The sequence below is a fragment of the Phyllopteryx taeniolatus genome, chromosome 14 (assembly GCF_024500385.1).
Source record: "Phyllopteryx taeniolatus isolate TA_2022b chromosome 14, UOR_Ptae_1.2, whole genome shotgun sequence".
Lineage (NCBI taxonomy): Eukaryota > Metazoa > Chordata > Actinopteri > Syngnathiformes > Syngnathidae > Phyllopteryx > Phyllopteryx taeniolatus.
Window position 1 is genome coordinate 2,613,309 of NC_084515.1, and position 16,169 is coordinate 2,629,477.

A 16,169-nucleotide genomic window follows, 5' to 3' on the forward strand; every position below is an offset into this window, starting at 1 on the left:
CCAAACCCTCACCACCGTCCCACCCGGCAATTGCTTTTCAAGGAGAAAAACTGCGATCTGGTGGGCAATACAATACATGTCCTTGCCCGGGCAGCTCCTGAGCTTTGGACACCACTGCCCAGATTTCCAACCCTATTTTGAACTTCAAACCCTAACTTGGCACCCTAACCTAGATTTGAAACACTAATTTTAAACCTTATAACCCTGTCATGAAACTACTTTGTAACCCAAACCATATATTGAAAACCTACTTTGAACCAATAACCGTTTTTGAAACCCTACACTTGGCTTGGAACCAAAACCCTGTCTTCAAACCCTAATTTGAAAGCCCAAAAATAGTTTATTCTAAACCTGGCTTGCAACATTTATTTGCAATCCCCAACCTAGCTTGAAACCCTAATTGTAAAGTCTAACCCTGTCTTAAAACCCTAATTAGAAAAACCTAACTTAGTTGTAAACACATAAACCTGCCATGAAACCCTATCCCTGTCACAAAATACTAACCCTGACTTAAAACCTTACTTGGAAAACCTAGCCCTAGTTTGAAACACTAAACCTAACCCTAATATGTAATCCTTCCCATCCTTCTGTTTTAAAAAAACAAATTTGAAAACCTAACCCTTATTTGCAACCATTAACCAATTGAAACCCTAATTTGCTTGACACCATGATTTAAAAACCTAATCCTGACTAAAAAAAAAAAAAAACCTCAATTAGAAAACCTAACCCAAGTTTGAGTCCCTAAACCTGGTTTGAAACCCTAAACCAGTCTAAATACACTAGTTAGAAAAACTAACACGAGTTTAAAACCCTAACTCTATCTTGAAACCATCATTATTAAAAGATTATCTTGTCTAAAAACACCAATTAGAAAACTTAACCCTAGTTTGAAACCCCAAACCTAACTGAAAACCATAATTTGAAACCTTAACCCTGTCTAAAAGCCCTAATTGGAAAACTTAACCCAAGTTTGACACCTTAAATCTGGCTAGAACCCGCAATTTAAAACCCTATCCACGTGTATTAAAACCCTAATTTAAAAACCTAACCATAGTTTGATACACTAAACCAACTGGACCATTTATAGTATTTGCAAACCAAAATTTGTCTTAAAGCCCTAATTTGAAACCTCAACCAGAGTTCAAACCCTACATTTGGAAGAAAAATGAGCAATCCTTTTTCAAAACATCGCTTCCTATGTACTTTCATTGTCATTTTGTAGCCTTGTTTCTCCTGAGAATGTATGTACACTACAGTATGTCTAACAATGGGCCTTTTCTTAGCAGGCCTTGGCCTCTTTAAACCCGGAGGGCCCTTCCCACAGCACCAGGGAGGCAGCCGGCCAATCACAAACAGGCTGGGCGAGGACAGGAAGGTGGAGCTTCCCATTGAAACAAGGGTGTGGTCCTGAAACTTGCCTGATCTTTAGTACTTGCAGCGGGGCTTTAAATGGAAAACAGTGATTGGGCTCCCGCGCTAATCCTGGCCTGACGCTCACTCATACGCATCTGGAGTTCCCCCCCCACCCCACCCCCCTACCCAGCCAGACCTCACTCCCTCTGACTTTTTGGAATATCTGCACCCGGGAGCCGATTGAACGCAGACCCGGAGACGGGAAGTGGCCTTGCAGTTAGGCTAGTGGCCTGCTGGTGCTCCTCACCTCACTGACCGGTTTTTGGGTTTGATTGTCCGAGTGCCCGCCCTGGCTGTTACAGGAGCAAGAGCTGAGGACTCAGCAGGTGAGTCACGACCTGGATCTGATATAGCTTGCACCACCTTTGCACACACTTCTTCACATGAATGCTTCTACAACAACTTTTACGAAACTGAAGGCTCCGGAAACCAATTGTGGAATTTATTCAACATAGATCAGGCACACATTTTAAATTCACTTCATGTTGGAGTAAATTCCTGTCTTGTGTGCTGTTGTTTCTCTTTAGTTTAGGTCAGGGGTGCCCAAAGCTGTGTATTCTAGTAATAATAAATTAAGACCGTGGTGCGCGTCAGAAGGTTATGAGATCAAGTTAAAAAGGTCAGGCTTTTTATTTTGAATTGTTTAAAAACAACGAGGTTGAATGAAAAATGTTCAGAATTTGCTGCTTGAAATTTGTTTCCCAAAAGAAAATCTTACAATACATGACACTACTTTTTATTTTTTTAAAAATTCTCAAAGTTGAATGTTAAAAGCTATTTTATATTAAATGATTTAAAACCACTCCTTTAAATCAGTGATTTGTCATATCCCTTTTTATTTAAAACATGTTTTAAAAAGCGAGTTACAATATATCACATTACTTTTTAACTTTTTTATTAGTTGAATGTTAAAAGGTGCTTTTTTTAAATTATTTAAAATTGTGACAAAAACATACAAAAAAAGGTATGTTACAATGTATGTTTTTTATCCATCCATCCATCCATTTTCAACACTGCTTATCCTGGTTAGGGTCGCGGGACGCTGGAGCCTATCCCAGCTGACTTCGGGCGAAAAGCGGACTACACCCTGAACTGGTCGCCAGTCAGTCACAGGGCACATATAGACACGGACAACCATCCGCACTCACATTCACACCGTCACTGAGTGGGAACTGAACCCACGCTGCCTGTACCAAAGTTAGGCGAGTGTACCACTACATCATCAGTCACTGTATGTTTTTTTATTTAACTTTTTTTTCAAGTTGGATGTTAAAATATATTGGCTTTTTTTGTTTTAAATTTATAAACAATCTTTACAAATTACTACAAATTTGTGACTTTTATTTATCATTGCACAGGAAAAGAAGATTACAATAATTCTGAGTATTTTTTTAATTAAAAAATGTTTTTAAAAAAAAAAGGAATATTGCAATAAATAACATGACCTTTTTTAAGATTAGGTGTAATGTTTACAAGGCTTCTTTTTCAAATTTTTTATTTCAAAAAAGAGGAGTGTTCCAATAAACCATGCTACTATAATTAAAAAACATTGTCAATTTCAATTAAAAAAAATCAAATACACCTTACTAATGAAATAAATGTACTTTGAATGTTACACAATATTGACCATTGTTATTCAAATGAAAGCAGAAAAGTTGAATCAAAGGATAACTGTAATGCATCCATCCATCCATCCATTTTCTGAGCCGCTTCTCCTCACCAGGATCGCGGGCGTGCTGGAGCCTATCCCAGCTATCATCGGGCAGGAGGTGGGGTACACCCTGAACTGGTTGCCAGCCAACCGCGGGGCACATACAAACAAACAACCATTTGCACTCACATTCACACCTACGGGCAATTTAGAGTGTTCAATTAACGTGCATGTTTTTGGGATGTGGGAGGAAACCGGAGTGCCCGGAGAAAACCCACGCAGGCACGGGGAGAACATGCAAACTGTAATGCAAAGAATGTAAAACAAATTTTGAATGTTACAGGATGTCACACTAAAACTAATAACTTTTTGCTTCCTCGCTGATAGCACAAAGCTCAGATGTGGACTTGCTTTTCCTCCTTCTCCTTTCAATACATTTAACTGCTTATGCTGACCTCCAGAATATTGGATTGCTTTTATTTTAGGAGATGTGACCCTAGTCCTCCTTCCATTTTCTAGTATAATATATCAGTACGTCTACCTTAGGGGAAAAAGTTTGTTTCATCCCTCGTTGATGTTATGGCAAGTAATGAACATCCTCCATGTAGCTTTTGGATTCCGCTCGTACTGAAAAAAAAAAATAATTTAGCCTACACAGATTGGGTTATTTTCCGAAACGTATGTTCTGTACAAGGTGGTATGCGACACTTTCCAAACATGCCCCTGGTGTTTATTTGGCACTCGCACACCCTGATAAACCACCATGACTCTGCTCGGTATGGGCCTAGAAGTTCGCCTCACCCGTCTGACTTGATCTGTGAGTCAGCCGGGGAGTATTTCATTGTTCTTGACTGACAACACACTTCAAAGTGAATGAATGGCTAGTGTATAAATCTACTTTTACCCTTTTGTGATTTCATCCAGGCTTCCCATGTAAATCCAAACATGATGAAAATATCGATCCAAATATTGGTAATATCGATACCGACGTTGGTATTGATATTTATCAGTGTCGTGCGTTCGATACTTGAGCTTCGGTTTTTGGCCCCAGATTTGATTGAATATAAATATTTTGTGTTAGCAGTGAAATGGATACTGTATACAAAAACCTTTAACAAGGATAATAGTAGATGTGTATTTTCTGTTTACTTAAAAAAGTTGCTTGGAAACGTTGTTCGAATCCTATTTAGTTTGACATTTTTTTCTACAGTATATCGGTGATACTGGCATGATATTTACTTTGGTATCGGATGGATACCAAATCTTGCAGTATTGCACAACACCAGAGAAAACCGAGACGAAATCATCTTTATTTCAGTACAATGAGTACGTGTAAATTTTGTGGCCTTTTTGATCATCCAATTTCACTTAAGTGGTCTAAAAAGTATTTACTACAAATAATTTACTGCAACTAATGTGTCTTTATTCATTTACTATATCTATGTTGGCAACATAGTGACAGGCAGAACAACTAAATGTTTTACATAGGTTGATCTTAACCCTTTGATGAAATGATAAACCTTACTTAAAACACGAATTGGAAAACGTAACCATAGTTTGAACTTCTAACCCAGTCTAATTTGACACACTACACCAGTAGTTCTCAAACATTTTACACCATGTAGCACCTAAAAAAATACTTAAAAGTACCACAATAATAACCAAAAACAGTAGCTAGTAGGCTTTGCTCCTTAAGATTAAATGCAAATGAATTGAACGGAAAAGTTAAATAATGTACAACTAAACTGTACTCAACCAATGTAAAATATGTGCTTTGGCTCAATAAAGGAGAGGAAACACTGCTGTTAGATGACCGCTCTGTGCGTCCCTATTGTCAGTGTGCCTTTTAATTAGCCTGTGCAGCTGCCTGTTGCTTGTTCAAGTGAATGTGCAACTCTTGGGCCTGAACTTTGCTAAAAACAGATAGTGACTCTGTGTTTCACGTCTTGTTTTAGGAAAAGAGGCGAGCAGTCACCATGCTGCAAGAAGCTGGATCCAATATTTTAGAATTCTACAATGCTCTGCTGTCGAAATGCGGTGAGTTTACGTTACAGTCAATCTCCGGTGACCCTTGTCGACAGGCTAAACCAACAAATGCTACATCAACAGCGAATCATTCTCACGTCTGACGGAACGCTTATCCTATTCAGGTTACGTATAAGCTTGAGCCTATCCCAGCTGACTTTGAGTGAGAAGTAGGGTACGTCCCGGACTGATCACCAGTCAATCACAGGGCACATATAGACGAGCAAGCATTCACACTCATATTTACAACTATTGACAATTTAGAGTCTTTGGAGGAAGCTGGAGTGCCCTGACAAAACCGGAGCGATAGATTTAAAGACAAAGGGCAGAATCTTAAATGAAATTAATAAAATGGATTAAAGTGCACAGATAGCTGGTAGAGGAGGCCAGAATAGGAGTTATGTGCTCCCTCTTACATGTTACAGCTAAGAAGCGAGCAGCAGCATTTTGAACTCACTGAAGACATTTGAGGGAGCGCTGGCTGACTCCAAAGTAAAGTGCATTGCAATAATCCATCTAAGATTTGATGAAGGCATAGGTTATTGTAAAGTGCTGCTTTGTAAGAATAGGTTTACAGTGTGTTTAAACATTGTGTTTAAATGTGTTTAAGCAAATGGGAGGGGCAAAATTACATAAGGAAAATATTTCTTAAGTGGTTCCTCCATATCACAAATTTTCACCATTGGCGGGTGGTAATTACTTACTTTAATGCCCTCACCAGTGGAAAAGGAGAGCCACAGTCATGATGCACTTTTCAGCTGTTTATTGAACACCAAGAGAACAGTAAAACACAAACACAGGAGCTGCTGTCAGCCACAGCTCACACCCAGACACTCACACGCAGACTCGCTGATGTCACGTCACTAGGCCCCGCTCGTAAAGGCCCCCATCTAACACACGGACATTACACTAAGTACAGTATCTTCTAAACAGTGATCCCCCATTTATGTGTATAGGGGACAATCTGCATTATAGACCATATAAAACGTGTTTTAATAGTTTAACCCCGCCCACATGCTTTTTGAGGAAACAAAAAGCTCACACAGTTCTCAACAAAACAATTTGTAATTTTTTTAATAAGAAAAGGGTAAGATAAAGTATAAGACGCATATGGATATACTATACATGGAGACCATCTCAGCTTCTCAGTGTGACAGTAATATTAGTAGTTCTTCACAGTGAATAAAGAATATATGATTGCGAGCATTTTTATATTGTCTGTATACATGTGTTGCGCCACCGTTTTGTGTTAAACTATCTGTTGCTTAAAGGGTTGTAACACCGCCACAAAGATGCTAATCGTTACCATGCGCCTATAGCGTTTCCCGTTATATGTTAACATTAGCATTAAGCTAGCAGGCTAAAGGCGAAACTATGTGGTTGTTTTAAATACACATGTGCAAGCAGATCTTTGTTTTGTGTTTAGTTTGACAGTAAACTTCGACTGAGGGTGACACTTAACAGCTTGAATCCTCTTTTTTTTTTTTTTTTTTTAAGAATATTAATTGTTTCAGAATATTTATTATTTCTATCTTCCAAATATTGGTGTGAAGTGAGTTGATTCACTGCTACATACAACGCTCGTACTGTATCGCAAGTCAAAGCAAAAAATTGCCCGAACGAGGCAAGTCTGGTCACGCTTATCTCAGGGCACCACTGTAATTGCATCACTTGTCAGATTTGATCATGAAATTCTCCTTGCGTGCCTTTCAGACGCCAGGGTCAAAGACTACCCGATGGTAAACTGTCCCACAAAGATGACGAGCCTGCTGGTGGGCTACGTCATCTTCGCCGTGTACTTGGGGCCTCGATTGATGGCCAACCGGAAGCCATTCCACCTCAACACGGCAATGGTCGTCTACAACTTCGGCATGGTCACGTTCAACGCCTTCATCGTGTACGAGGTATGAGAAATGTGATACAAAAGGTGAATCTTGTTGATTTGATCTGAACTGGCTGGGAATGTGTCTTGGCTCGCAGTTCATGATGTCCGGATGGGGCACCACCTACAGTTGGAGATGTGATCTTATTGATCCCTCCAGCAGTCCACAGGCACTTCGGGTAAGGCAGAAATTATTTATTTAAGAAAACGTTTTAGTAACATTTTATTAATCTAAAAAAAAAAAAAAAAAAGACATTTTTGGACCAAACCCCTAAATGAGGGATTTGTGGGGAAACATCGGGCTTTGGGTCCCAGCACTTCAAATTGGAAAATTATTAAATTAGAGTCCACTGTAAGTCTTCATTATTTTTATCCCCCTGCAAACAAATGTCAAAACACATTTGGAGATGCATAGCTTTCATTTTTACTGAAAACCTAAAAAAAATACTTCAAAAAAATGAATTAAAAAAAGGATGCTTTTGCAATTTAAAAAATGAGACGTGTTTTTCATTTTTACTGACAGAAGATATATAAATGGCTTTTTTTGGGGGGGCGGGATAAAACATTTAAAACAAAGTGTGAAAACAACAATTTGAGATGCATATATTTTATTTTTACTGAAAAACTTAAAAACATGTTTTTATATCGGAAAGAAATAAACAAAACCAAATAGTGTATTGGATTTTCTAATAAAACAAATGGAGATGGATGCTTTCATTTTTACTGCCTCACCTCCCAAAACATTTTTTTTGTTTTTCATTAGGGCTGGAAACTTATGTCTAAAACAAAAAGGTGGGTAAAACAACAAATGTTGCAAACAAAATTAAAAACATTTTAATTTGCAGTTTTAGCTTTTTCTTTTTTACTGAAAAAATACATGCATTTCCTTTTATTGTTAAAGAAACACAAAGAAATCTTTGGAACAAAGATTAATTGATAAATCTTAAAAAAATGGAGATGTATGTTTTTTTTTCATTTTATTGAATTTTTTTACTGGGGAAAAACAGTCTTTTAAAAATGTCTAAAACATATTTTTGCTTTTCCAATAAAATAAATATATAGAGATAAGAAGCCAGCAATGGTACACTATAAAATGTTAACATGAACAAAAAGGCGGCAAGAATAGACGGCAGCATTGTATACATGGCTCGGTAAATATTATTCATATATGCAGTTGTGAATTGAACCAGCAAGAGTATGCTTTACGATGGATACAATGTATGGAGATGCGGACAAAGAGCAACAAGAATAGTCAGCAGTGACTATACATTAATGCATAAACACTATACATGCAGTACATGCAGTTAGGAATGAAACCAGTAAGAGGATACTAGATACTGTATACTATGCTGTATATGCAGATATGAAGAAAATACAGCAAGAATACTCAGCAGCGTTGTGACGACTATACATGGACTCAGAAAATGTTTTTATTATGGGATGGGGTTATTATTTGGTACATTTGGACTTAAATATTTGAAATACACAACCGATTAATATTTGTTGTACAGCCCATTCATGTCCATGTCAACACAGCAACTTTTTCCCTTTGTTTTCCTCAGATGGTGCGAGTGGGTTGGATGTTTTTTTTTTCCAAATTCATCGAACTGCTCGACACGGTGAGCAATGCAACATTGTGTGTGTGTGTGTGTGCGTGTTTTTAAAATGTTTTAAATTATTATTATTGTTATTCTTGCGTTCCGTAACTGAACATCAGTTGATATCATTTCAGGTATTCTTCGTGTTGAGGAAGAAACAAAATCAGATCACATTTCTCCACGTGTTCCATCACTCTGTCATGCCCTGGTCGTGGTGGTGGGGCGTCATGCTAACTCCTGGTGAGGGCCGCCTCATGTTCATACTCGTCGTACATACTGTACGGTCAGCATTAAACATAATGACAATGTCTGAAAGCTGATTGATATTTTTTCCATTTCGTCAGCCGGAGGGATGGGCTCCTTTCATGCCATGGTGAACTCCATGGTCCACGTCATCATGTACACGTACTACGGCCTGGCAGCAGCCGGGCCGCGCTTTCAGAAGTTCTTGTGGTGGAAGAAGTACATGACTGCCATCCAGCTGGTAGGTAGCGCAGGCTTTTTAAGGCAGTTAAAATATGGGAATTTGTAAGGGCTACCTTTAGAATGGCACAATGTAAATTGGGGGAGGGGGGGAATACAATTACTGGAAAGGAAATTTTTATATATATATATATTAAAATAAACACAAAACATTTGAATATGAGTTTGTGCTGAATTTAATTTAATGTATTATTATTTTTAAGTTCTATAGAATTTATATGCTTTTTATGTCTAAGTTAAGTTTAAAGGACAGAAAATAATAATAATATATAATACATTTAATTTTATAACTGATATTCAAATATTTTGAAAATACATTTAAAATTGAATTTGTTTTAATGTATTGAGTTAATTTGGGTTGAGTTTAAATATTCAAATATTTTTATATTATTTATATTATATTTACATTTTATTGAATTTGTATGGATTTATTAGGTATGAATGTGGGCTGAATTTAAAATGGATAAATGTAAATGATCAAATATTTTAATAAAAACAAATGTTTTATTACTTTTATCCATCCAAATGCTAAAAGCCCTGAGAGATTGGTTCTCATCGATTTGATCTCGACTAATGTTCCTCATAAATTTTCAGCAGTTGGTGTTTTTGCAATGACTTGAGTGACCACTGTGTTGTTGCTGCAACCCAAACCAGTAAAATCTCTAAATCAAAACCCTGTGTACTCTTAGACGGATCTTAAACATTTGTTTTTAACTGGAGTAGAATAGAGCATATAGAACTCTGATGGCATGGACTTTTTTTAATGATATTGATATGATATAAGAATGAATAATTATGTACATTTTAGATAGACATGCACCTTTCAGGAGCTGCAGAGTTAAGGGGCGCAATAACCCTTGGTTTACTCATGAACTCTCTGAAACGATTCATGCACGAAACCTAGCCTGGGCAAAGGCGAGAGCAACAGGATCTTCTAATAATTAGACTGCTTTTAGAGCACTAAACAAAAAAACAAATGCTCTTTGTTTATTAAGAAAGCAAAATCTGAGTATTACTTGTCGGTTACTACAAAAAAATTAAATAACCCTAAGAGGTTTTGGAGAGTTATAAAATCATTTTCTGTCACCGACAGCTCTTTCGACTTTACCGCCTTTTGTTATGAATGATTCTGTTGCTATTCATGATAAAAAGGAGTTAATGAATTGTTTTAACAAGCATTTTGCTTCTTGTGGATCACTGATTAAGATCACTCTACACCTGTGAAACCCAGTACTGCTGTATTAGCGTGTACTGGCCAGTCTTTCAATTTTGTGCCCTTTTCTGTAAGGCCTTAAAAACATCTAGATCCTATAAAAAACCTACAGGACCAGATTTGATGGATCATTATTTCTTGAAGCTAGCAGCTGACTTTATAGCGGAGCCACTTGCATATCTTTTTAACCCTACAGTGGTCCCAAAAGAAATTCCAAAAATGTGGAAGTCTGCCTTTTGTCCTCCAGTTATTGAAAGAGGGTGGGTGACCCTAGTATTTTGAAGAACTATAGACTTACATCAAATTTGTCAGCACTGGCAAAAATTCTTGAATCTCTTGTGAGTGATCAGCTAAAGGAGTTTTTATAGAACAATGCTATTTTATCACCTTATCAATCAGGTTTCAGAAAAAGGCATAGCACTGTCTCCGTTGCGATGAAAGTGTAAATGACCTTTCTTTAACACTTGACAAGAAACAACACTGTGCTACACTTTTTATTGATTTGTCCAAAGCTTTTGACATACCTCGTGTTGTTTTAAAAATTTAGACTTCTGGGCTTAGAAGAAGCCGTCGCTTGGTATGTTTAACGATCTGAGCAGTTCTTCACAGTGCATTACATATAATGGTGTATGCTTAGATATTATATCTGTTCAGAAGCGTATGCCACAGGGTTCTGTGGTAGGTCCACTTTTGTTTACCATTATGTGAATAATCTTGGTGAAAATGTGTCAAATGCAAAACTCCATCTTTATGCAGATGATGCCATTGTGTACTGCTGTGCTGCATCTCTTGCACAAGCTATTGAAAATTGGCAAAATACCTTTGTGACCATTCAGAATACAGTGCATGAGCTCAAACTTGTTTTGAATGCAGATAAGACCAAGCTTATGTTTTTTACCAGATCAAAGACCAGACAAAATGTTCTTGTGCTGTCCACTCTTGATGGAAAGGAGATTGAGGTTGTACACTGTTTTAAATACCTGAGCATAGTGATTGACGACTCCCTAAGTTTTAAATCACATGTATTGTAGCTTATGAAAACAATGAGGCTAAAACTGGGTTTTTATTTTAGAAAAATGTGGCGACAACATTTTTACCTGTTTTAGATTATGGTGAGTTGTTGTACATGTATGCCTCTGCACAGTGTCTCCATCTGGTTGATACTGTGTACCATTCATCTTTGAGGTTCATCACAAATTGTAAAGCTCTGTTTCACCATTGTGAGTTGTACTCTCGGTTTGGATGGCCTGTGTTGTGGATCCGCAGGCTCACTCACTGGTACGCCTTTATTTATAAGGCAATTCTTGGTCTCAAAAAAAAAATCTGTGTGTTTTTATCAGGCTGAAAAATACAGGAGAGTATTCATTGCATTCTAAAGATGCTCGCTGTTCCCAAAGCTCGGACAGAAATTGGTAGAAGGGCTTTTGAGTACTCAGCACCCAACATCCTGGAATCTGTTGCAGAATAACTTAAAGATCAAGGAACTGGTGTCCTTAAATATTTTTAAATCTATAATGAAAGAAATGGAAGCCGTTTCTATAGAATGTTGTTTTAGCTCAGCTGCTTGAACATTGGATTTGAAGGTATGACTCGTATATGGTTAAATCCATATACATGTTGCCTTAATTTGTACCCAGTCTTTCCTTGTATATATGTAACTTCTGTTTTTTGCTGCTGCTTGTCTTGGCCAGGTCTCTCTTGGAAAAACAGGTTTTTAATCTCAAGGAGACCAACCTGGTTAAGTAAAGGTTCAATTTAAAAAAAATAAAATAAAATAAAAAAAATTAAAAAATCCAGAATTATGGAGTATGACTGTGCTAAATTTAAAATATCAAAATTTATAAAATAAATTTTGAATTTCTATGTATCATGTATAAATCTGGGCTGAATTTATCAGTCCATCCATTTTCTGAGCCGCTTCTCCTCACTAGGGTCGCGGGCGTGCTGGAGCCTATCCCAGCTGTCATCGGGCAGGGCTGAATTTATATTGGCAAATATTTAAATTCAATTTTATTACTACAATATTTTAAAAGAAAATAAAAATAATACATATAAAAGTAAAATAACAAATATACAGGATAGAAATACTGTACATTACATTAAAATACAGCTTCTATGAAGATTTGGTGAGTATGACTATGAGCTGAATTTAAGAGTGTAAAATGTAAATGTATCCCCCCCCAAAAATCTATAAATATATATATTTTTTTAAATGATTAAATTAAATCAAACTCATACAGCTAAAGTGGGTATGACTTTTGGTTGAATTGACGATTTCATAATTTTTCAAATAAATTCTATTGAATTTGATGTGTTGTGTTGTCCGGTGCACGCAGACGCAGTTCATAGTGGTGTCGGTGCACATCAGCCAGTACTACTTCATGGAGACGTGCGAGTACCAGGTGCCGCTTTGGATCCATCTCATTTGGATGTACGGCGTGCTCTTCTTCTGCCTCTTCTCCAACTTCTGGATGCAGGCCTACATCCGGGGGAAGCGGCTCCCCATTATGTACCTCAAGCACGGGCGTGACCAGACCCCGCCCGCACCCCCGGTAGCCAACGGCACCCCCGGCACCCACCAACACAACGGGAACGCCGACCACCACAACCGCAGCCTCACCAATGGGAGTCTGCAACTGGGCAAAGTAAAGGAGATCTAATTTTTTTTTGGGGGGGGGGGGGACCCTGAAGATGTCACAGTGACTCTACTACAACTATAGAATAACCAAATCTATAGAAAGTTGTTTGAGCATTTTATCATATTATTGATCTCCAGTTTAAGGTCCATGTACTAGTACACTCTTTGTCCTCACTAGTAAGACAAATAAGAGACCTGGTAGAATAACTTGTGGCTTACTCATAACTTATTTTTTTTTTTAATTTAAACCCACTTCTGCCTTCCTATGGAAAGCCATTTAGCATTTATTTGATATCCAGTTTATGGTCCATGTACAAATAAACTCTTTGTGCTTACGAGTAAGATAATTCAGCACACATATAGAACAACTAGTAGAATAACTTTTTTTACTAGTAACGTTTTTCCACAAATACATGGACCTTAACTAGTAACACTAGTTGGCATGTGTCATACATTAGTAACCTCCTCAAACCTATTACTAGCACCAAAATGGTTAGTAGTTTTGCCTCACTAGTAACGTAGTTGTCCTAGTAGTATGCCAAAATTGTCCTACTAGTGAGCTGAAAAGTCTTCATGGAAAGTCATTGGAGTATTTATTCAATACTACTTTACTATACGAGGGAATTACTGTGCTGCACTAGTAACACTATTAGGCCCAACTAACTCTTTTTTTAATACTGAACGTGTCGGAGTGACTATTAACTATAGAATAACAAAGTCTATGGATAGCCGTTTCATCCTTTGTTACTCTTGATATCCAGCTTAATCGCTATGTACTATTATTCTCTTGAACAGCACTAGTAGAAATACTGTTGCGCGAGTAATGTTTTTTCCCCCCACTACCCCACTACTGTATGACATTTCTGCACACGAGGAAGACAACTTTGGCATACTAACAAGTAAGTTACTAGTGAGGCAAAGCTGTGCACTAGTTGACATCTAGTGCTACTAGTACTACTTGTAAAGCCCTAGATGTTAACTAGTGAAATTTTATAGTCACTAGTCGTACTAGTAGCACACAGTTGTCAACTAATGCACAGTTTTGCACTCGTAACATATACTTGTCCTACTAGTATTACAGTTGTTCTACTATTGTGGTCAAAGAGAGTACTAGTTCATGGACCTTAAGCTTAATATTGAATAAATGATTTGTTCAGGACAAACTGTACTAGTATGCCCTTAGGTGTACTAGTCAGGCAACTACATGTTACTAGTGAGGCTAAACTATGCACTAGTTGAAAACTGTGTGCGACTTGTACCAAGTGTGAGATCAGATTCTACGACCTAACATTTAGCGCTCAACTAGTAGTACCAGTCGTGCACAGATGTCAAGTAGTGCACCGTTTTGTATCACGAGTCATTGTACTGCTTGTGTGCAGAAATGTCATGCATTAGTAGAAAAAAACGTTACAAGTCGGTCACTACTGTTCTACCAGGGCTCTGAATTGTCTTACTAGTGAGGACAAAAACTGTTACTAGTCCATGGACCAAAGATCTAGAATAAATGCTCAAGCGGCTTTCTGTACAAATTTGTGTTGATTGACATTGTTGGGATATGAATGTTGTTGTTGTTTTTTTGTCAGTGATCTTGTGATTTTTGTCACCACACTGTGATGCACGCACATGCTTTTGTACGTATGAAGTTCGGTGCTCCTTTTTCTCACGGATAGTGTTCCTTCATTGCAGTTTTTGCGGTCCGCTACTAGTACCACCCTGTTTGGCTGACACCAAACTCGTATCACACAAGAGTTTCCACTGAAGACTAGCACGTGTAAATAACCTGCAAAAAAACCTTTCATTGTACATGACAAATTTATAGTTTTTTTGTTGTTGTTGTTGCTGTATTATTTATCTTTTTGAAATAAAACAAATTTTAGATATTAAGGTCGGTGTCATTTGGAAAGCAGTTGGTTTGCACTTGGTAAGAAATAAGCCACATCATTTTTTAAATTTTGTGTATTACCTTAGTATTGGTGAATTTTGCATATATGAACATAACTTGCTTTTAGGCCACAATAGAAACGTGCTTAATTCATACTTGATATTTCTTTCTTGGCAAACTGTGACCTGTGAATGATTATTATTATTATTTTTTTTAAATCGCCAATGAAGTGTAATGGACAGCTACAGAAAGTAAACTGTTACTAACCCTTAACTTGATAAAAAATTAAAAGACTGGACCTGTATTGTATAGAACAGAGTACTAATGTTTTATGCATTTATTTTTCCAAAATTTGAGAGTTCCACTTCCATCCATCCATCCATTTTCTGAGCCGCTTCTCCTCAATAGGGTCGCGGGCGTCCTGGAGCCTATCCCAGCTATCATTGGGCAGGAGGCGGGGTACACCCTGAACTGGTTGCCAGCCAATCGCAGGGCACACAAAAACAACCATTCGCACTCACATTCACACCTACGGGCAATTTAGAGACTTCAATTAACCTACCATGCATGTTTTTGAAATGTGGGAGGAAACTGGAGTACCTGGAGAAAACCCACGCAGGCACGGGGAGAACATGCAAACTCTATACAGGTGGGGCCGGGGATTGAACCCCGCTCCTCAGAACTGTGAGGCAGACGCTCTTACCAGTCGCAAGTACAGTACATGCACATTTAATCGTAAAGAATGGTTTCTTTTTAAACATTTGAAGTAAAATTTTTATTTAACTTATGTGCAATACATTTTAACAGTCATAATTTAAAGTGATTTTTTTGTTTTCCTATATTTAAGCACAGTGTTAATGTTCAGACTGTTACAGCGGTTTACAATAATCCCTCCATTTTCTGTACAGCTTTAACTTCACTTGTGGGAGAAAAAGAAAAACAGCGAGTGCCTATAAATACAACAGCATTTCAACACATGGATCCAATACTTCATATTTTACACTGCGTGTATGTGGCGCATAGGCACAGTGTCGACTTCACCAAGCAATCATGTGCCACTTACCAGAAAGTAACGTTAATCTGTGTACAGTATCCAACAAAAATCAAGACAGCTCTGCTTACCTTTTGGCAATGACATGATTGTGCGGGGGTCTATTTGATTGACAAATTAAATAAAATTAATTTTAAAATGTAAACTTGACCATGTAAAACAGTTCACTTCTTGAAATGTATTTCAATTAAAATGAATAAACTAATAAAAATTTAATAGCTAGACATCATTACCAATAAAAGGTCTTGCCAAAATAGTGCTAAGTGTGTAATAGGTTGTATTTGTTAGTCCAATTTTCTAGACAAGTCATATTTTGGATTAAAGTCATAATAT

At 37.4% G+C, this 16,169-nt stretch overlaps 1 protein-coding gene across 1 annotated transcript; it reads left to right on the forward strand.

Moving 5' to 3' along the window:
* Positions 1 to 1,411: 1,411 nt before the first annotated feature.
* elovl1a (ELOVL fatty acid elongase 1a) lies at positions 1,412 to 15,103 on the forward strand. Its single transcript, XM_061797904.1, has 8 exons — positions 1,412 to 1,739; positions 5,020 to 5,101; positions 6,803 to 6,993; positions 7,070 to 7,150; positions 8,534 to 8,590; positions 8,704 to 8,809; positions 8,914 to 9,053; positions 12,602 to 15,103. The coding sequence occupies exons 2-8, from the start codon at positions 5,041 to 5,043 to the stop codon at positions 12,923 to 12,925; spliced, it is 960 nt and encodes a 319-aa protein (XP_061653888.1). The 5' UTR covers positions 1,412 to 1,739; positions 5,020 to 5,040; the 3' UTR covers positions 12,926 to 15,103.
* The last annotated feature ends 1,066 nt before the right edge of the window (positions 15,104 to 16,169 follow it).